The 23412-nt window shown below is 43.5% G+C and overlaps 2 protein-coding genes across 2 annotated transcripts in view; both read right to left on the reverse strand.

The window, feature by feature from the left end:
* Positions 1-2039: 2039 nt before the first annotated feature.
* The window catches only part of dhx36 (DEAH (Asp-Glu-Ala-His) box polypeptide 36), a 60461-nt gene continuing 39088 nt past the window's right edge, over positions 2040-23412 (reverse strand). The window contains exons 17-25 of the mRNA XM_055880698.1: positions 23046-23163; positions 18730-19002; positions 18453-18539; positions 18250-18333; positions 18039-18138; positions 17774-17861; positions 14762-14882; positions 2992-3144; positions 2040-2916 (exon numbers count right to left, since the gene is read on the reverse strand). Of these exons, the coding sequence (XP_055736673.1) occupies positions 2701-2916; positions 2992-3144; positions 14762-14882; positions 17774-17861; positions 18039-18138; positions 18250-18333; positions 18453-18539; positions 18730-19002; positions 23046-23163 (1240 nt within the window). The 3' untranslated portion in view covers positions 2040-2700. The remainder of the gene's footprint in view (positions 2917-2991; positions 3145-14761; positions 14883-17773; positions 17862-18038; positions 18139-18249; positions 18334-18452; positions 18540-18729; positions 19003-23045; positions 23164-23412) is intronic.
* Positions 7535-14753, reverse strand: LOC129822423 (uncharacterized). Its single transcript, XM_055880700.1, has 2 exons — positions 8705-14753; positions 7535-8602 (listed from the first exon to the last, which is right to left on the reverse strand). Exon 1 carries the CDS (start codon positions 10164-10166, stop codon positions 9222-9224), a length of 945 nt encoding a protein of 314 aa, XP_055736675.1. The 5' UTR covers positions 10167-14753; the 3' UTR covers positions 7535-8602; positions 8705-9221.

The raw sequence follows: 23412 nt of genomic DNA on the forward strand, positions 1-23412 counted from the left end.
ACATCTGTTATGGCTGGGGGACAGACATCTGTTATGGCTGGGGGACAGACATCTGTTATGGCTGGGGGACAGACATCTGTTATGGCTGGGGGACAGACATCTGTTATGGCTGGGGGACAGACATCTGTTATGGCTGGGGGACAGACATCTGTTATGGCTGGGGGACAGACATCTGTTATGGCTGGGGGACAGACATCTGTTATGGCTGGGGGACAGACATCTGTTATGGCTGGGGAACAGACATCTGTTATGGCTGGGGAACAGACATCTGTTATGGCTGGGGGACCTGGGAACAGACATCTGTTATGGCTGGGGAACAGACATCTGTTATGGCTGGGGGACCAGGGAACAGACATCTGTTATGGCTGGGGAACAGACATCTGTTATGGCTGGGGGACAGACATCTGTTATGGCTGGGGGACAGACATCTGTTATGGCTGGGGGACAGACATCTGTTATGGCTGGGGGACAGACATCTGTTATGGCTGGGGGACAGACATCTGTTATGGCTGGGGGACAGACATCTGTTATGGCTGGGGGACAGACATCTGTTATGGCTGGGGGACAGACATCTGTTATGGCTGGGGAACAGACATCTGTTATGGCTGGGGGACCTGGGAACAGACATCTGTTATGGCTGGGGGACCAGGGAACAGACATCTTAGGGCTGGGGGACCAGGGAACAGACATCTGTTATGGCTGGGGAACAGACATCTGTTATGGCTGGGGGACAGACATCTGTTATGGCTGGAGACCGGGGAACAGACATCTGTTATGGCTGGGGGACAGACATCTGTTATGGCTGGGGAACAGACATCTGTTATGGCTGGGGGACCGGGGAACAGACATCTGTTATGGCTGGGGGACCGGGGAACAGACATCTGTTATGGCTGGGGGACCGGGGAACAGACATCTGTTATGGCTGGGGGACCGGGGAACAGACATCTGTTATGGCTGGGGGACAGACATCTGTTATGGCTGGGGGACCGGGGAACAGACATCTGTTATGGCTGGGGGACCAGGGAACAGACATCTGTTATGACTCCGGACCAGTCTGAGAGAGAATGGGTTTGGTTTTAATTGGTAACATTCACTGCTGTATCTGTACCTCCTGTTAAGAGATTAGACCGATGGATACATAAATATCAAGATGTTCAAGATAACACATGGATTCTATTAAAGACATGCTCCGGTACTTTGGCGACTAAGTATTTTTTAAACCTCCCGCTTTGGGCTGTATGTAGTTCATACTCATCTATGAGCAGAATTACAGTTTTACCTCAGCCACAAAATCCCTAGTTTGAAAGAGACTTTTCTGGAAGATGTGCCATTTCCCCCCATGTGGGCCTGCCCCCTAGCGATTTGAGATTCAGCCCCTCGCCATTTGAGTGACAACCAATGAAATTCAGCCCCTCGCCATGTGAGTGACAGCTGGCAAGAATCACACACAGCAATGACATGGTGCACATGTAATTATCACTTTTGGCATGTGGGGCTACTTTCAGGACTACTGGCTAAAAAGTATACAAAATTGCCAGAGAATCCCTTTAATGTAGGATTTCATGTGGTTTAGGTACCAGGTAGCCTAGTGGTTAGAGCGTTGGACCAGTAACTGAAAGGTTGCCAGATCGAATCCCTGATCTGACAAGGTAAAAATCTGTCTTTCTGCCGTTTGAACAAGGCAGTTAACCCACTGTTCCTAGGCTGTCATTGAAAATAAGAATTTGTTCTTGACTGACTTGCCTGGTTAAAGGTAAAAAGTTAGTTGATAATGCAATGTACATTTTAATAAAGACCCAATTCAGGAAAGTTTTCAATTCTGGAATATGTGTTACAGCTTATACTTCATTCCGATCGGCCCTTTTCGGCTATGCACCTCAAAGGTAATATTTCCACGTTCGTAGAGATCGCATTCATGGTAAATGCTGCAGATGGCAGCTCAGTTGGAAATTACCTTTAAATGTCAAGCACGCCATAATGCGAAACCAGGCCTTAATCTCTCCCACTTCACACCACACTAGAAAAGACTAACGTCACACTGCAATAAGGTCAGCTTTAATGGTTCAGCTTCAGGGAGAAGTTTCAAATATTTGAACAAAAACTGAATAGAAAACAACGACAAGTGACCCATTGGTCAGCCAAGTAGGCCATTTGACAACATGAGAATGTCAAGCAATATCAACAAAACAGCATTCCATACCAATTAGTTTCACATAATTGTTCTTAACAAATGCAAAAATACATGCTCAGCCTTTTCCAGTTGGCTTATAGAATTAAATTCAAATAGTTGGCGTTCGGGGACTTTTTCTTCACATACCAACCTGACTGGACTCATATCCAATAGAAATGTATAGAGATGTCTACTTGGAAACAATTTTGCATGGACATTGACGGCTTCCACCATTTTAAAGTAGTCAACTGGGTGGGGGATTCCTATGGGAATGACCAAAGCATGGTCTTCAAATTGGTTTGCCTAGTTGGTAAATGGCGTTAAGCTATATCGCCAAAATAACACACTACGCAATATTTAGTTTAAGACTCCAGCTCTGCAAGTGTCGGTAAATCACCAACATTAGCTTGACACTTTGTTCAAACGGAGATAGCATGGGCAGCGCCATTATGGCACAGATACAAAGTGGAGACCTCTTTCCATCTCTATGGACTGAGCTTTTCTCTGGGTTGAGAAGAGATGCAGCAGTTCTAGTACTGGTCACCACCATCATCGTTGTTGTAATACTGGTGACGTCCTCTAGGGGCAGTGTTCCTCGCGTTAACGTTGGGCCTCTCCTGGGTGGTGATGAGGTCTATGATGGCTGTGATGACAGCACAGTCTTTGGATTGGCGGTTGCTCCAGTCCACAGGGGCGGGGCTTCGGATCTTCTCTTCCAATAGAGAGTCCAGCTCCTTCTTCAGATTCTACAGAGAGAGGCAGATAAGGAAAACGGTCCGGTGTGTGTGTTTGTTTGCGTGTGTGTGTGTGTGTTCGTGTACCTTGACGAGGTGAGCGATGCGTCCGTGGGACTGGAAGACGATCCACTCATCCACAGCGATGGTCTCCTGGTCCTGATCCATCTGGATAGTGACGTCACCTCCAAAGAACAGCAGGGAGAACGGAGACACCTCAGTACAGTCGTACAGGAAGATCTGGGGTCAGACATGGATACAGCATTAATACATACAGGAAGATCTGGGGTCAGACATGGACACAGCATTAATACATACAGGAAGATCTGGGGTCAGACAGGGAGATCTGGGGTCAGACATGGACACAGCATTAATACATACAGGAAGATCTGGGGACAGACAGATACAGCATTAATACATACAGGAAGATCTGGATACAGCATTAATACATACAGGAAGATCTGGATACAGCATTAATACATACAGGAAGATCTGGGGTCAGACATGGATACAGCATTAATACATACAGGAAGATCTGGGGTCAGACATGGATACAGCATTAATACATACAGGAAGATCTAGGGTCAGACATGGATACAGCATTAATACATACAGGAAGATCTGGGGACAGACAGATACAGCATTAATACATACAGGAAGATCTGGATACAGCATTAATACATACAGGAAGATCTGGATACAGCATTAATACATACAGGAAGATCTGGGGTCAGACATGGATACAGGATTAACACATACAGGAAGATCTGGGGTCAGACATGGATACAGGATTAACACATACAGGAAGATCTGGGGTCAGACATGGATACAGGATTAACACATACAGGAAGATCTGGGGTCAGACATGGATACAGGATTAACACATACAGGAAGATCTGGGGTCAGACATGGATACAGGATTAACACATACAGGAAGATCTGGGGTCAGACATGGATACAGGATTAACACATACAGGAAGATCTGGGGTCAGACATGGATACAGGATTAACACATACAGGAAGATCTGGGGTCAGACATGGATACAGGATTAACACATACAGGAAGATCTGGGGACAAATGAAATCATTTTATTTGTCACATGCTTGGTCAATAACAGGTGTAAACCAACAGTGAAATGCTTACTGACGGGCTCTTCCCAACAATACAGAGACAAAGAAAACAAATAGAAAAATGTATAACAAGGAATAAATCCACAATGAGTAACAATAACTTGGCTATATACACATGGGGCACCAGTACTTGGCTATATACACATGGGGCACCAGTACTTGGCTATATACACACGGGGCACCAGTACTTGGCTATATACACACGGGGCACCAGTACTTGGCTATATACACACACGGGGCACCAGTACTTGGCTATATACACACGGGGCACCAGTACTTGGCTATATACACACGGGGCACCAGTACATGGCTATATACACACGAGGCACCAGTACTTGGTTATATACACACAGGGCACCAGTACTTGGCTATATACACACGGGGCACCAGTACTTGGCTATATACACCAGTACTGAGTCAATGTTCAGGTGTATGAGGTAATAACTTGGCTATATATACCAGTACTGAGTCGATGTGCAGGTGTATGATGTAGATATGTACATATAGGTAGGGATAGTTGAGGTAGATATGTACATATAGATAGGGATAGTTGAGGTAGATATGTACATATAGATAGGGATAGTTGAGGTAGATATGTATATATAGATAGGGATAGTTGAGGTAGATATGTACATATAGATAGGGATAGTTGAGGTAGATATGTACATATAGATAGGGATAGTTGAGGTAGATATGTACATATAGATAGGGATAGTTGAGGTAGATATGTACATATAGATAGGGATAGTTGAGGTAGATATGTACATATAGATAGGGATAGTTGAAGTAGATATGTACATATAGATAGGGATAGTTGAGGTAGATATGTATATATAGATAGGGATAGTTGAGGTAGATATGTATATATAGATAGGGATAGTTGAGGTAGATATGTACATATAGATAGGGGGTAAAGTGACTAGATAACACAATAGATAAACAGTAACAGCAGTGTATGTGATGGGTCAAAATAGTGCAAAGAGGGTAAATGCAGATAGTTCACCAATAGCTACCCAGACTAACTAAGCTCCGGTGCAGTAGCAGAGAGAACAGTCTATGACTTGGGTGGCTGGAGTCTGATCATTTTTAGGGCCTTCCTCTGACACCGCCTGGTATATAGGCCCTGGATGGTAGGGAGTTCGGCCCCAGTGATGTACTGGGCCGTACTCACTACCCTCTGTAGCACCTTGCAGTCGGATGCCAAGCAGTTGCCATACCAAGCGGTGATGCAGCCAGTCAAGAAGCTCTCGATGGTGCTGTCAAAGAAATTCTATAGGAAGAGAGACTGCAGATTCTTTCAAACAACATTTTATTATAAGATTTGCAAAAATGAAGCAATCAACCATCACTAAGAAGAGTCAGATTTGAAAAGCTTAATGAACAGAGCTGTCTTCCACCTCTTGTAGAAACGACATCCTATCTTTGTGACAGTCGTGTGCAGAAACAGGCCCTGGGAACAGAGCTCGTTGGTGTAGACCAAGATAGCTGACATCCACCATTTGTCTGTTCTTCCCTGCACTTCCCACATTGAATTATCCATTGTTATATGTTAGTATTTCTGCTGATACAGGCTTGTCTTGTATGAATCTGAGCGTACGGATTTATGAGCTGCTTGGATGTGACAGCAGTATGTGACCACCTGTGTTTACAATCGGCAGGAATTGCACCAAGTAAAAACAGCATAGTATGTCTAATTAAACAGCATAGTATGTCTAAATAAACAGTATAGTATGTCTAATGAATGGTATGTCTAAACAGTATAATTAGACATACTATACTGTTTAATAAGACATACTATTAATTAGACATACTGTTAAACTGTTAAACAGTTTAGTATGTCTAATTAAACAGCATAGTATGTCTAATTAAACAGCATAGTATGTCTAATTAATAGTATGTCTAATTAAACAGTATAGTATGTCTAATTAATAGTATGTCTAATTAAACAGTATAGTATGTCTAATTAATAGTATGTCTAATTAAACAGTATAGTATGTCTAATTAATAGTATGTCTAATTAAACAGTATAGTATGTCTAATTAATAGTATGTCTAATTAAACAGTATAGTATGTCTAATTAATAGTATGTCTAATTAAACAGTATAGTATGTCTAAATAAACAGCATAGTATGTCTAATTAAACAGTATAGTATGTAATGAATATTACATTTCCACCACAGTGCAGTTGGAGAACCTTTTGAGGATCTCAGGGCCCGCCCCTTGGTCGACCATGATTACTACAAGTTTAGATAGCTGGCCATTAGACTAACTTAATCTGAAACATGTTAGCTGACATGACTAATTGAGTGACTGACAAAACAAGAGAAACTGCTGATGCACAACCATATAGCCTTTTATTTTTTTTTACTTTTACCCCAATTTCGTGGTATCCAATTGGTAGTTACTGTCTCATCGCAGCAACTCCCGTACGGACTCGGGAGAGGCAAAGGTCGAGAGCCGTGCGTCCCCCGAAACACAACTCAACCGAGCCGAACTGCTTCTTGACACAATGCCTTAACCCGGAAGCCAGCCGCACCAATGTGTCAGAGGAAACACCGTACACCTGGCGACCGTGTCAACATGCATTTCGCCCCGCCGCCACATGAGATGGGACAAGAACATTCCTGCCGGCCAAACACTCCCTTAACCCAGATGACGCTGGGCCAATTGTGCGCCGCCCCATGGGTCTCCCGGGTCGCGGCCGGCTGCGACAGAGCCTGGACTCGAACCAGGATCTCTAGTGGCACAGCTAGCACTACGATGCAATGCCTTGTGCCACGCAGGAGGCACAACCATATTTCTAAATTGCACCTTGTGTATTCTACTATTCTAACTCGCAACAGTAAGTTGAGATCCTGACTGAGTTCCTAAAACACATTTCCACAGCCAGTAACCCATCCCTCCTCTCACTGATAACATTCAGTACGGCAGGGTAGAGAGAGGACAGAGAAGCTGGCATTGACTGTTGTGACTGTTCCTCTACCCTGGTACTGTCTGGGAGCTTGGGTGTGCCAGGGACTTTTGGGAGGGAGTTGAAAGCCACTGGTTTAATCAAATATTAATCACGTCTAAAAATATGACCAGAGTTAACCTTTACCCACCCACTCAGTGAAACGGTCACAAACACTCTGGAACTCACAACCATCCATCCAAGTCCATATCTCTCACCCTCTGGTGTGTGTATCCTACTACATGAATGTATTCCCTATCCCTCACTCTCTGGTGTGAGTATCCTACTACATGAATGTATTACCTATCTCTCACCCTCTGGTGTGTGTATCCTACTACATGAATGTATTACCTATCCCTCACCCTCTGGTGTGAGTATCCTACTACATGAATGTATTCCCTATCTCTCACCCTCTGGTGTGAGTATCCTACTACATGAATGTATTACCTATCCCTCACCCTCTGGTGTGAGTATCCTACTACATGAATGTATTACCTATCCCTCACCCTCTGGTGTGAGTATCCTACTACATGAATGTATTCCCTATCTCTCACCCTCTGGTGTGAGTATCCTACTACATGAATGTATTACCTATCCCTCACCCTCTGGTGTGAGTATCCTACTACATGAATGTATTACCTATCTCTCACCCTCTGGTGTGAGTATCCTACTACATGAATGTATTACCTATCTCTCACCCTCTGGTGTGAGTATCCTACTACATGAATGTATTACCTATCCCTCACCCTCTGGTGTGAGTATCCTACTACATGAATGTATTACCTATCTCTCACCCTCTGGTGTGAGTATCCTACTACATGAATGCATTACCTATCTCTCACCCTCTGGTGTGTGTATCCTACTACATGAATGTATTACCTATCTCTCACCCTCTGGTGTGAGTATCCTACTACATGAATGTATTACCTATCTCTCACCCTCTGGTGTGAGTATCCTACTACATGAATGTATTACCTATCTCTCACCCTCTGGTGTGAGTATCCTACTACATGAATGCATTACCTATCTCTCACCCTCTGGTGTGTGTATCCTACTACATGAATGTATTACCTATCTCTCACCCTCTGGTGTGAGTATCCTACTACATGAATCAGGATGTATTACCTATCTCACCCCCTCTGGTGTGTGTATCCTACTACATGAATCAGGATGTAGTACCTATCTCTCACCCTCTGGTGTGAGTATCCTACTACATGAATGTATTACCTATCTCTCACCCTCTGGTGTGAGTATCCTACTACATGAATGTATTACCTATCTCTCACCCTCTGGTGTGTGTATCCTACTACATGAATGTATTACCTATCCCTCACCCTCTGGTGTGAGTATCCTACTACATGAATGTATTACCTATCTCTCACCCTCTGGTGTGTGTATCCTACTACATGAATGTATTACCTATCCCTCACCCTCTGGTGTGAGTATCCTACTACATGAATGCATTACCTATCTCTCACCCTCTGGTGTGAGTATCCTACTACATGAATGCATTACCTATCCCTCACCCTCTGGTGTGAGTATCCTACTACATGAATCAGGATGTATTACCTATCTCTCACCCTCTGGTGTGAGTATCCTACTACATGAATGTATTACCTATCTCTCACCCTCTGGTGTGAGTATCCTACTACATGAATGCATTACCTATCCCTCACCCTCTGGTGTGAGTATCCTACTACATGAATCAGGATGTATTACCTATCTCTCACCCTCTGGTGTGTGTATCCTACTACATGAATCAGGATGTATTACCTATCTCTCACTCTCTGGTGTGTGTATCCTACTACATGAATCAGGATGTATTACCTATCTCTCACCCTCTGGTGTGTGTATCCTACTACATGAATCAGGATGTATTACCTATCCCTCACCCTCTGGTGTGAGTATCCTACTACATGAATGTATTACCTATCTCACCCTCTGGTGTGAGTATCCTACTACATGAATGTATTACCTATCTCACCCTCTGGTGTGAGTATCCTACTACATGAATGTATTACCTATCTCTCACCCTCTGGTGTGAGTATCCTACTACATGAATGTATTACCTATCCCTCACCCTCTGGTGTGAGTATCCTACTACATGAATGTATTACCTATCTCTCACCCTCTGGTGTGAGTATCCTACTACATGAATGTATTACCTATCTCTCACCCTCTGGTGTGAGGATCCTACTACATGAATCAGGAACATGCATGAATCAAAAGAATCATACTAATTTGCAATAGGAAAAAAAGTACTGACAAACTGTGATTTTCGAGTGAACCATCTCTGTAAGGTTAATTTGTGGCAAATGGTGCAACATTGTTGTATGTATGTATGCTGTACTGTGTATGTATGCTGTACTGTGTATGCATGCTGTACTGTGTATGCATGCTGTACTGTGTATGCATGCTGTACTATGTATGTATGCTGTACTATGTATGTATGCTGTACTATGTATGTATGCTGTACTATGTATGTATGCTGTACTGTGTATGTATGCTGTACTATGTATGTATGCTGTACTGTGTATGCATGCTGTACTGTGTATGCATGCTGTACTATGTATGTATGCTGTACTGTGTATGCATGCTGTACTGTGTATGCATGCTGTACTATGTATGTATGCTGTACTATGTATGTATGCTGTACTGTGTATGTATGCTGTACTATGTATGTATGCTGTACTGTGTATGCATGCTGTACTGTGTATGCATGCTGTACTATGTATGTATGCTGTACTGTGTATGCATGCTGTACTGTGTATGTATGCTGTACTGTGTATGTATGCTGTACTGTGTATGTATGCTGTACTATGTATGTATGCTGTACTATGTATGTATGCTGTACTGTGTATGTATGCTGTACTATGTATGTATGCTGTACTGTGTATGTATGCTGTACTATGTATGTATGCTGTACTATGTATGTATGCTGTACTATGTATGTATGCTGTACTGTGTATGCATGCTGTACTATGTATGTATGCTGTACTGTGTATGCATGCTGTACTGTGTATGTATGCTGTATGTATTGTAACAGTTTTGTCTTGTGGTTATTGTTTGTTGGGGTGCCAGGTAGGTTGTGCCTACCAGAGAAAATAGATTTCTCCTTTTGGTTTGGGAGGGAATGAGTCCCTTCTGGTCCGCCAAGTCCACACCAACACAAAGGACTCATGTAAAAGTCAGTCTGGAAATTCACTTTTCATAAACCCTTAAAACATTGGAAATAACTTCAAAACAACTTATTTTGCAGGGGTTGTATTACCAATATAAATGATCACACACACACAATAATATAACAAACAATGAGCTCTGGTTCCTCCAGAAAAGTCCCGTGCCTCAGGCCTAAAATAGTCCAGCCCAGTAAAAAGTTCAGTGAACTCAAGTGACCTTAATCACGCAATGTTTGTCCGTTCATAAAAGTGTAGCGTAAACCCAGTCTCAATCATACAATCAAAATATCAAAAACTCTTTTAACATACAACCATAAACACTATCAAATCTTAGTTGTCTTCAACTACAACTGACCACAAATCAACACGGTATAAATCACACTCATACAAATGAAATAAGGTCAAAACAACGGAGACCAAATGAGATGTGTCCAAAGGAAGAAATTAGTGGATCCGATCCTGGTTAAACTTAAGACAAGGCTACAAAGCACACTTTTAAATACAACAAAACAAACGGAGTGAAGAAGCTTCGGAACTGAGGGTTGAACACATCCTCATTCGCACCACCATGACAACCCCACTTTTGAGCAGCTGATGCTGGCTATTTAATAGGGCATTAAAGGGGAAACGTCCTATTGGTAAGAGAAGCATTGAGACAGTTCAGACAAATTCAGGGCCGTCATAAACCCCCTCTCCTGGAAAAAGCCAACCATTGCCCTGGAAGGCACATCTTGGTCTGGGAAACCGAGAAAAGTCTTTATCACTTTCCTCTACAAAAATATTCATGACTTTGTGGCGCTCAAGCTCCTCAGCTGAGGGGTAACAGGCCTTACGGCGTGAGACATGGACAACGCGCATATCTTCACCAGTGTCTTCTTTCACCACTCGGTAGTTCAAAGGGCCCATCTGCTCCACAATCCTATATGGTCCTTGCCATTTAGGAGCGAGCTTGGCCAAGAAGAGTTGTTCAGCTTTTGAGTAATGATGAGAGCGAAGCCACACCCGATCACTAACCTGGAACTGCATGTCTCGTCTCTTTTTATCATAATTTCCCTTCTGCTTGAGTCGGGCCTGGATCATGTTCTTTGAGACAAGAGCTCTCAAGTCGTGGAGATGGACTACCTGGTCATAGCAGGCAGAGTCTGGAGTAACCTGCTGGGGCTGTAGCACCATATCCAAGGGTCCTCGGAGGGGGACGACTTAGGTTCAGCTCTGCAGGGGTGACTCCAGTGGACTCTTGCACAGCAGAATTCAGGGCAAATCGAAACTCGTGGTGCTTGTCCCAGCGTTTGTGCTGGGTCCCTACATATAAAGCAACCATTGTCTTCAAGGTTTGAAGACAATGCCCACACAAAGGAAGGAATGGTCAGTGACCACAGTGAAGTGTCTTCCCTCCAGGTAGTACCTCCACTTTTCCAAATCCCAGACAACTGCAAGGCACTCTTGCTCGGTTGTGGAGTAGTTCTGTTCTGCTCCATTCAATGTCCGACTGGCGGACGCTAGCACTTCTTCAATGCCAAGTCCAGTCTGTTGGACTAGGACAGCACCAAGTACAACATCACTTGCATCAGTGTAAACAACAAAAGGGCAGTCAAAGTTGGGATGACCCAAAATGGGAGGTGTTGACATGGTGTCGTTTCAGGGTTTCAAAGGATGTCTGGAACTCTGCCGTCCATCGGAATTTCACTCCTTTTCGCTTTAATGCGTTGAGTGGTTCTGCCACCTGGGAGAAGTTTAACACAAACCGATGGTACCATCCAGCCATCCCAAGTAACCGTTGAAGGGCCTTGTGGGTGGTTGGCACAGGGAAGTCTTCTACAGCCTTTGTCTTTTCAGGATCCACATGAATGCGTTCAAAAGATACAATATGGCCAAGGAACTTCAGGGAGGTTTGGCAGAAGTTGCTCTTCCTCATGTTGAATGTCAGACCAGCTTCTCTTAGCTTGTCCAACACTGCTTGAAGATCTTGAAAGTGTTGTTCCCTGGTCTGGGAGTAGATAATTATATTGTCCAGGTAGACAAAACAGATCTTCCCTTTGAGCTCAGCTAACGCAATCTCCATCAGTCTTTGGAAAGTGGCAGGTGCATTCTTTAATCCAAAAGGCATCACTTTAAAAGGAAAACAGGCCCTCAGCACAAAAGCAGTCTTGTCCTTGCTTTCCTGGTCCATCTCAACCTGCCAATAGCCACTATTGAGGTCAAGGGTAGTGAACACAACAGCACCAGACAATGACTCCAGGATCTCTTGGATGGTGGGAAGAGGATAGGCATCAGTCTGGGAGACATTGTTGGTCTTCCTATAGTCCACACAAAATCTAAGACCACCAGTCTTTTTGGGGGATGAGGACAATAGGAGCAGTCCAGGGAGAGGAGGAATGTTCAATTATATCAACATATCATTAATGAGTCCCTTTTGGATGATTAGATTCGCTGGGGACAAACAATATGGCTTCTACTTGATCGGCACTTCCTGTGTAAGGAATATTTTGTGCTTCAGGAGCCCGGTGCTTCCCTGCCTTGAAGTAAATACATCAGCATTATTCTGCAGCTGTTCCAACAGCCTTAACTTCTCTGGCTGTTCCAGCTGAGCTCTTCTCACAGCCTGTATGGACAGGGGTAACACCAGTTGGTGCGGTATTAACTGAAAGGAAGGGGATGTCGGCGGGGGGGGGGCGTAGGCAGTGACTCTTAGGGTTTCAGCTTTGGTCAAAGCACCCAGAGTAGGATGGTCGTTCCTGCGAAGTGTGTTAGGCGTGTTGGCCTGTTGTGATTTGTGGTTTCTGGAAGGGTTTACTTGATACTGATTTGGACATGTAGCTGAAGAATGTCCCTTTTGGCCACATCTCCAACAGAACATGGGAGGGGTCTTGGCTGGAGACTCTGGCTGTTGTTGATGGTCTGGCTTGGGTAACTGTTTGGGTGTCTGTTTCGTTCTCTGTTCATGTTGCTGTTGGCATTCTCTGTCCTTCTGGAACTGCTGTCCCAGGCAAACCAGTCCATTGACAGTGATGACTCTTTCTCTGTTCATATTGCTGTTGGCATTCTCTGTCCTTCTGGAACTGCTGTCCCAGGCGAACCAGTCCATCGACAGTGGTGACTCTTTCTCTGAGTTGACTGGCTAGTAGAGGGTTGGATGTTCTTCAAGATCAACTTAATGACCTCTTACTCTTTAATGCCAGGTTGCCACCGTCTGCACAGGGAGTGGTAACCGTATGCAGTCACGGATACTCGTTCTCTCTCTTTGCACTCGATTCCTGACTCTGTCTGCCAGCTCACCTGTGTAGTCCTCAGACAGAAATGCATATGAAAAGTTGGCCTCAAAGTCAGCCCAGGAAGTAGTGGTGAGACATGCGAGATTTTGGAGATGTTGTTGAGTCCGACGAATATCAAGGATGTCACCTTGAAGTTGTAAGACTACAACCTCTGGAGATAAACTAGAATAATGGAGGAAGGTTGGGTGTCAGAGGGAGGGCTAGCTCAGTACTTTCACACAGATCCATGTCAATAAGTGAGTAACTAGTTAGACTTATTAAGTTAGACTAGTTAGACTTCCTGTGGCCTGTGGTCCAGACCGAGCATTCAGATTCCCAGAGCTCTGGCCCAAATCAACTCCATTATCTCCATTCACATTATGATGTGTATTGTCAGCTCGAGGGTCAGAATGACCCTGTGTATTCCCATTGACAGGTAATGATATGGATGAGCACATCTGCTTGAGTTTAATCCATTGTTTTAAATAACACACAATCCGCACAAAAATATTTGCTTTGGTTATTTCTCAAAATGTTGAAAGAGGTCCCATCCGGGGTGCCATTTTCTATGTAACAGTTTTAACTTGAGGTTGTTGTTTGTAGGGGTGCCAGGTAGGTTGGAAGGAGAAGCACTGAGACGCTTCAGACAAATGCAGGGCCGTCACAGTATGCTGTATGTATGCTGTATGTATGCTGTACTGTATGCTGTACTGTATGCTGTACTGTATGCTGTACTGTATGCTGTACTGTATGCTGTATCTATGCTGTATGTATGCTGTATCTATGCTGTATCTATGCTGTATCTATGCTGTATGTATGCTGTACTGTATGCTGTACTGTATGCTGTACTGTATGCTGTATCTATGCTGTATGTATGCTGTATCTATGCTGTATGTATGCTGTATCTATGCTGTATGTATGCTGTACTGTATGCTGTATCTATGCTGTATGTATGCTGTACTGTATGCTGTACTGTATGCTGTATCTATGCTGTATGTATGCTGTATGTATGCTGTACTGTATGCTGTATCTATGCTGTATGTATGCTGTATCTATGCTGTATGTATGCTGTATCTATGCTGTATGTATGCTGTACTGTATGCTGTATCTATGCTGTATCTATGCTGTATCTATGCTGTATGTATGCTGTACTGTATGCTGTACTGTATGCTGTATCTATGCTGTATCTATGCTGTATGTATGCTGTATCTATGCTGTACTGTATGCTGTTTCTATGCTGTATGTATGCTGTATGTATGCTGTATCTATGCTGTATGTATGCTGTACTGTATGCTGTACTGTATGCTGTACTGTATGCTGTACTGTATGCTGTACTGTATACTCACACTGCTGGTCCTCATCTTGAGGTGATAGATGAGCCATGTGTAGTTAAACTGGGTCTCCTCAGCATTCACTGACTTGGGGTGAATACACACCTTCCCATCAGTTTTAGTATACACCCTCACCCTGGAGAGGAGAGAGGTGGGGAGGGGGACATTAGTGTGTGTGTGTGTGTGTGTGTATACATCCTTTACAGACAGATGTGTGTGGTATTGTCCATAGCAACAGAAAGTTTTATGACTTTTGATATTTGGCCAAAGTTTGAATCTTTAATACTGTTTTTAAACAATATCTGTGCACTGCCTCTAGGCTTGATCGTAGGTCTATTTTGCAGCTGTCTGCTACGTGTTATGATGAGTTATTGATGCATCTGTCTGGCTGGAATGGGTTTAGGGCTTATGGTCTGCCATCCATCGTGAGCTGGGGGGGGGGGGGACCTTCTCAGGTATAAATCAATGGGAAGTTGACAGAGTACTTTTCAGATCTGAGTGAATTTCACTTCCTCTGCAGAATCTGGGGTGTCCTCTTGTCATTGCCAGTGTCTGTCTGTACTAGTGCTGAGCGATTAGTGCTTTCGCTTCAGTTTTGGTTTGATTTCTATTTATTTTTTATAACCATGGTTTTCGGTTTTGATTATTATTATTTTTTTTAAACATTAAATGCTTACCGTGTTGCGTCGTGCATAAGAACAGCCCTTAGCCGTGGTATATTGGTTATATACCACAGCCCCTTGGGCCGTATTGCTTAATTAACATTCATTTATTCACTTTAATTAAATATTTCAGTGTTGTGTATATTACATTAGTTTTATTTGATGACTTTATTATTCTTTCCCAAGTCCTTATCTGATCTCTATAGAGCTGCTGTCTGACAAAACCACTATTTGTTGTTGTTCTTCAATGTAAATAAGACATACTTTAATGACTGCTGAATAGCAACTATCAGTCACTTAGATCATGTATTTTCAGGTAGAAATACCTGGCGAAGAAACAGCTGCTCTCTATATCCCCTCATGATCGCGCGCTCTTCCCTCTTCAATAGTAGCAGGTTTAAAATAAACACACACCGGACACGTAGATGCGCAACGGATTATGGTCATTGTAGTTAATTACAATGTGTTATGTGCTAAACTATGTAGAATATTGGCCTGTTGGAAACTACAATTCCCTACTGAATCACACAGTTCAGGCTGGATCTAATTTATATCTGGAGAAACTGTGCCATGGGTGTATTGAGCTTACCGATAAAAACAGAACGAAATGCAAATAATTTGACCAAAATGTTGGTTAGGGTTATCAGCACTTGTCCCTATTTGCTAATGGGTGTTATATGTGAGTCCTAATAGATATTATTGAGACACACACACACACACACACACACACACACACACACACACAAACACAGTTGAAGTCGGAAGTTTACATACACCTTAGCCAAATACATTTAAACTCAGTTTTTCACAATTCCTGACACTTATTAATCCTAATAAGAATTCCCTGTCGTAGGTCAACTAAGATCACCACTTCAGAACAATAGTAGAGAGAATGATTTATTTCAGCTTTAATTTATTTCATCACATTCCCAGTGGGTCAGAAGTTTACATACACTCAATTAGTATTTGGTAGCATTGCCTTTAAATTGTTTAACTTCGGTCAAACGTTTCGGGAAGCCTTCCACAAGCTTCCCACAATAAATTGGGTGAATTTTGACCCATTCCTCCTGACAGAGCTGGGGTAACTGAGCCAAGTTTGTAGGCCTCTTTGCTTGCACATGCTTTTTCAGTAGGATTGAGGTCATGGTTTGTGATGGCCACTCCAATATCTTTACTTTGTTGTCCTTAAGCCATTTAGCCACAGCTTTGGAAGTATGCTTGGGGTCATTGACTAAGCTTTAACTTCCTGACTGATGTCTTGAGATGTTGCTTCAATATATCCACAATTTTCCTTTCCTCATGATGCAATCTATTTTGTGAAGTGCACCAGTCCCTCCTGCAGCAAAGCACCCCCCGCAACATGATGCTGCCACCCCCGTGCTTCACAGTTGGGATGGTGTTCTACGGCTTGCAAGCCTCCCCCTTTTTCCTCCAAACATAATGATGGTCATTATGGCCAAAGAGTTTCATCAGACCAGAGGACATTTCTCCAAAAAGTACGATCTTTGTCCCCATGTGCAGTTGCAAACTGTAGTCTGTCATTTTTATGGCAGTTTTTGAGCAGTGGCTTCTTCCTTGCTGAGTGGCCTTTCAGGTTATGTCGATATAGGACTCGTTTTACTGTGGATATAGATACTTTTGTACCTGTTTCCTCCAGCATCTTCACAAGGTCCTTTGCTGTTGTTCTGGGATTGATTTGCACTTTTCGCACCAAAGTACGTTCATCTCTAGGAGACAGATCGCGTCTCCTTCCTGAGCGGTATGACGGCTGCGTGGTCCCATGGTGTTTATACTTGTGTACTATTGTTTGTACAGATGAACGTGGTACCTTCAGGCATTTGGAAATTGCTCCCAAGGATGAACCAGACTTGTGGAGGTCTTAAATTTGTTTCGTTGAGGTCTTGGTTGATTTATTTTGATTTTCCCATGATGTCAAGCAAAGAGGCACTGAGTTTGAAGGTAGGCCTTGAAATACATCCACAGATACACCTCCAATTGACTCAAACTATGTCAATTAGCCTATCAGAAGCTTCTAAAGCCATGACATCATTTTCTGGAATTTTCCAAGCTGTTTAAAGGCACAGTCAATTTAGTGTATGTAAACTTCTGACCCACTGGGATTGTGATACAGTGAATGATAATTGAAATAATCTGTCTGTAAATAATTGTTGGAAAAATTACTTGTGTCATGCACAAAGTAGATGTCCTAACCGACTTGCCAAAACTATAGTTTGTTAACAAGACATTTTTGGAGTGGTTGAAAAACAAGTTTTAATGACTCCAACCTAAGTGTATGTAAACTTCTGACTTCACCTGTATATATATATATATATATATATGCTACTGTAGGTCCAGGCTGACTCACGGTCTCTTCTTGCTCCCGCTGGGTTTGATCATGGCCACTTTGGGGTAGAGACCTGCCACTATCACTGCCTTGATCAGCTTCTCATTCTCTGAGGGAGAGAGACACAGAGATAGACAGAGATAGAGAGAGAGTGAGACATGGAGAGAGAGAGGAGCGAGAGAGAGGATTGAGAGAAAAGTGTGAGAGATGGAGAGTAAGACATGGAAAGAGAGAGAGGAGTGAGAGAGACTAGCAAATTGTAGAAAAATACATCCAATCAGTTCACCTGAGTTGATGTTAGAGTCGGGGTCTTTGTGGTTCTTGCTGCTGATGAAGCCAGCCCCCAGCAGGTGCTCAGCAAACTGACCCTTCATGCTGTGCAGCATCTACAGACAGACAGACACAGACATGTTAAATACTAATCTCAATATGAAGCCAAGGCTGCATCCCAATGGTGGTTTGAGCGTGATATCTGATTGGTGGACCATAAGAATCACCTGGAGTGTATTGGCTGACAGGAAGTTGTCCCAGCAGAACTCTCGTTCAAACTTGTAGCCGCGTCGCTTAGCTTCCTCCCAGCCCTGACAGATGAACACACAGTCAAGTTAGCAACCCGTTAAACAGAATGAACCATTGATATTATTCCATTGAGGAGATGAGAGAGATCTCTAATGATGTAGGAGGGAAAAGATGATCTTACTGTGAAGGCATAGATGATGGTGAGGTGGTCACTCTTTGAGTCTCTGGACAGAGTTCTTCTCCTAAAGTCTGCAATCTTCTCCTTACCCTGAGAGAGAGAGAGAGAGAGAGAGAGAGAGACAGAGAGAGGGAGAGACAGAGAGAGAGACAGAAAGAGAAAGAGAGAGAGAGAGAAAGAGAGAGAGAGAGAGACAGAAAGAGCGAGAGAGACAGAGAGAGATATTTGAGTACCTAAAATGTGTGTGAGTGTGTGTGCCTGCGATCGTGCGTATGATTACCATTGGTATGAAGAAGGGGTCCTTGAAGCTGAGAGAGGCGGCGATAGTGAGGACAGGGTCCAGACAGCCCAGCAGAGCTCCAAACAGGATCAGCTTTCCGATGTGAGGCTCTACAGGCAGCCTGGCCAGGTGGAACCCTAACGGGGTCAGAGCCTCTGAGCGGTCCAGAGCGTTGAGGTCCATCAGGTGTGTGATGGCCAGAGTGACAGCCTCCTCTGTGGGAGGATCCAGAGCTTTCATCAGGAACTTTGCTATTGGACCCAGCTTGAGGATCTAGAAGGAGTGGGGAGAGAGAGTTAGACAAACTACATTAAAAACTACGTAGGGAAAAGTCAACAGCTTGACTTGATCAGAAACAAATGGGAAAGAGACCTGTCTAAGTGTCAGACCGGGAAATCCATCTGGACACAGAGAGCAGTGAGTCAACTCTTCACTACCAGATAGACTACAGTCTGCCTGGCTTATTCAGCAAGGTTGTATGTCACCGTTCCCTTTACATCCAGTACATTAGTGTGTGTGTGTGTTAGAGCTGGGCAATAAGGACAATTATCCATATAGCAATACATTTCATGAATTGACATAACAATAAATAGAAAGATGTTTACAACACCAATGTGCACCACAGTTTATAACACCAATGTGCACCACAGTTTATAACACCAATGTGCACCACAGTTTATAACAACCAATGTGCACCACAGTTTATAACACCAATGTGCACCACAGTTTATAACACCAATGTGCACCACCATTTAAACCACCAATGTGCACCACAGTTTATAACATTCATGTGCACCACAGTTTATAACACCAATGTGCACCACAGTTTATAACACCAATGTGCACCACAGTTTATAACACCAATGTGCACCACAGTTTATAACACCAATGTGCACCACAGTTTATAACACCAATGTGCACCACAGTTTATAACACCAATGTGCACCACAGTTTATAACACCAATGTGCACCACAGTTTATAACACCAATGTGCATCACAGTTTATAACACCAATGTGCACCACAGTTTATAACACCAATGTGCACCACAGTTTATAACACCAATGTGCACCACAGTTTATAACACCAATGTGCACCACAGTTTATAACACCAATGTGCACCACAGTTTATAACACCAATGTGCACCACAGTTTATAACACCAATGTGCACCACCATTTAAACCACCAATGTGCACCACAGTTTAAAACATTCATGTGCACCACAGTTTATAACACCAATGTGCACCACAGTTTATAACACCAATGTGCACCACAGTTTATAACACCAATGTGCACCACAGTTTATAACACCAATGTGCACCACAGTTTATAACACCAATGTGCACCACAGTTTATAACACCAATGTGCACCACAGTTTATAACACCAATGTGCACCACAGTTTATAACACCAATGTGCACCACAGTTTATAACACCAATGTGCACCACAGTTTATAACACCAATGTGCACCACAGTTTATAACACCAATGTGCACCACAGTTTATAACACCAATGTGCACCACAGTTTAAACCACCAATGTGCACCACAGTTTATAACACCAATGTGCACCACAGTTTATAACACCAATGTGCACCACAGTTTATAACATTCATGTGTACCACAGTTTATAACATTCATGTGCACCACAGTTTTTTATTATTCTCCTTTAAACTACTACTACTAAACTCTAAACTCAGCAAAAAAGAAACGTCCCTTTTTCAGGACCATGTCTTTCAAAGATAAGTCGTAAAAAAATTCACAGATCTTCATTGTAAAGGGTTGAAACACTGTTTCCCATGCTTGTTCAATGAACCATTAATGAACATGCACCTGTGGAACGGTCGTTAAGACACTAACAGTTTACAGACGGTAGGCAATTAAGGTCACAGTTATGAAAACTTAGGACACTAAAGAAGCCTTTCTACTGACTCTGAAAAACACCAAAAGAAAGATGCCCAGGGTCCCTGCTCATCTGCGTGAATGTGCCTTAGACATGCTGCAAGGAGGCATGAGGACTGCAGATCTGGCCAGGGCAATAAATTGCAATGTACGTACTGTGAGATGCCTGAGACAGTGCTACAGGGAGACAGGACGGACAACTGATCGTCCTCGCAGTGGCAGACCACGTGTAACAACACCTGCACAGGATCGGTACATCCGAACATCACACCTGCAGGACAGGTACAGGATGTCAACAACAACTGCCCGAGTTACACCAGGAACGCACAATCCCTCCATCAGTGATCAGACTGTCCGCAATAGACTGAGAGAGGCTGGACAGAGGGCTTGTAGGCCTGTTGTAAGGCAGGTCCTCACCAGACATCACCGGCAACAACGTTGCCTATAGGCAAAAACCCACCGTCGCTGGACCAGACAGGACTGGCAAAAAGTGTTCTTCACTGACGAGTCGTGGTTTTGTCTCTCCAGGGGTGATGGTCGGATTTGCGTTTATCGTCTAATGAATGAGCGTTACACCGAGGCCTGTACTCTGGAGCGGGATCGATTTTGAGGTGGAGAGTCCGTCATGGTCTGGGGCAGTGTGTCACAGCATCATCGGACTGAGTTTGTTGTCATTGCAGGCAATCTCAACGCTGTGCGTTACAGGGAAGACATCCTCCTCCCTCATGTGGTACCCTTCCTGCAGGCTCATCCTGACATGACCCTCCAGCATGACTTTGCCACCAGCCATACTGCTCATTCTGTGTGTGTTTCCTGCAAGACAGGAATGTCAGTGTTCTGCCATGGCCAGCGAAGAGCCCGGATCTCAATCCCATTGAGCACGTCTGGGACCTGTTGGATCAGAGGATGAGGGCTAGGGTCATTCTCCCCAGAAATGTCCGGTAACTTGCCTTGGTGGAAGAGTGGGGTAACATCTCACAGCAAGAACTGGCAAATCTGGTGCAGTCCATGAGGAGGAGATGCACTGCAGTACTTAATGCAGCTGGTGGCCACACCAGATACTGACTGTTACTTTTGATTTTGACCTTTGTTCAGGGACACATTATTCAATTTCTGTCAGTCACATGTCTGTGGAACTTGTTCAGTTTATGTCTCAGTTGTTGAATCTTGTTATGTTCATACAAATATTTACACATGTTAAGTTTGCTGAAAATAAACGCAGTTGACAGTGAGAGGACGTTCCTTTTTTTGCTGAGTTTAGTTTAATGGTCGTAGCCATCAATCGCCCAATATTAAAAACACACTTATTTCACTTCAAACTTTCAAACACAAATGTCTATAATTTAAGTTTATCGTCCCAGCTCTAGCGCGTGTGTGTGTGTGCTGAGGTCAGTCATTCTCCCTCTAAAAAGGTGTGAATAGTACATTAGACACCAACACACTCATTAACACACGTTATCCCAGTAGGGGAATGGGAGACCAGCCATTTCCAACACCATCTCTGTCTTTATGTTTCCTAACACCAGGATGGAATGGGAGACCAGCTATTACATCACTATCTCTGTCTTTATGTTCTCTAACACCAGGATGGAATGGGAGACCAGCTATTACATCTCTGTCTTTATGTTCTCTAACACCAGGATGGAATGGGAGACCAGCTATTACATCTCTGTCTTTATGTTCTCTAACACCAGGATGGAATGGGAGACCAGCTATTACATCACCATCTCTGTCTTTATGTTCTCTAACACCAGGATTGAATGGGAGACCAGCTATTACATCTCTGTCTTTATGTTCTCTAACACCAGGATGGAATGGGAGACCAGCTATTACATCTCTGTCTTTATGTTCTCTAACACCAGGATGGAATGGGAGACCAGCTATTCCATCTCTGTCTTTATGTTCTCTAACACCAGGATGGAATGGGAGACCAGCCATTACATCTCTGTCTTTATGTTCTCTAACACCAGGATGGAATGGGAGACCAGCCAATCCAACACCAACAACAAAGACCAGAGAGGTTTTTCAACGCCTCGTAAAGAAAGGCACCTATTGGTAGATAGATTTTTATTTAATAAAATGTTTATAAAAGCAGACATTGAATATCCCTTTGAGCATGGTGAAGTTTTGAATTACACTTTGGATGGTGTATCAGTTTATAGCCAATGTTATTTTATACTTCCTGTATATAGCCAACATTATTTTCTACTTCCTGTATATAAGCCTTGTTATCTTTACTATTGTTATTCACTGGGTATTTATTCCTTGCGTCACTATTTCTATCTGTATCTTTAACTCTGCACTGATGGAAAAAGGACCAGCAAGCATTTCACTGTTAAGTCTACACCTGTTGTTTACCAAGCATGTGACAAACAATACTGTATTTGACAGTCACACCAGAGATCCACACGTTACCTTGATCTGCAGACACAGTTCCTCCAGTGGCGTGCGCATGATCTCAGGTAGCTGGTAGGCATCCAGAAGACTGGCCCTCAGGCCATTATACAGGTGATAACACTTCCCTGGACACACCCTAGGCACATAGGCGCACACACGCACGCGCGCACACACACACACACACACACACACACACACACACACACACACACACACACACACACACACACACACACACACACACACACACACACACACACACACACACACACACACACACACACACACACACACACACACAAAATTAGCTCATGTGATTGTTCTGACAGTGTTACGTAGCCCTTATGACAGAGCGTTGAATTAAAGTGTTAGTGGCTAATTGGGC

This window comes from Salvelinus fontinalis, chromosome 24, assembly GCF_029448725.1.
Source record: "Salvelinus fontinalis isolate EN_2023a chromosome 24, ASM2944872v1, whole genome shotgun sequence".
NCBI lineage: Eukaryota > Metazoa > Chordata > Actinopteri > Salmoniformes > Salmonidae > Salvelinus > Salvelinus fontinalis.

Coding starts and splice junctions, on each gene's coding strand:
- LOC129822423 (XM_055880700.1), bottom strand. CDS start 10,166: ATGAGTCCTTTGTGTTGGTGTGGACTTGGCGGACCAGAAGGGACTCAT.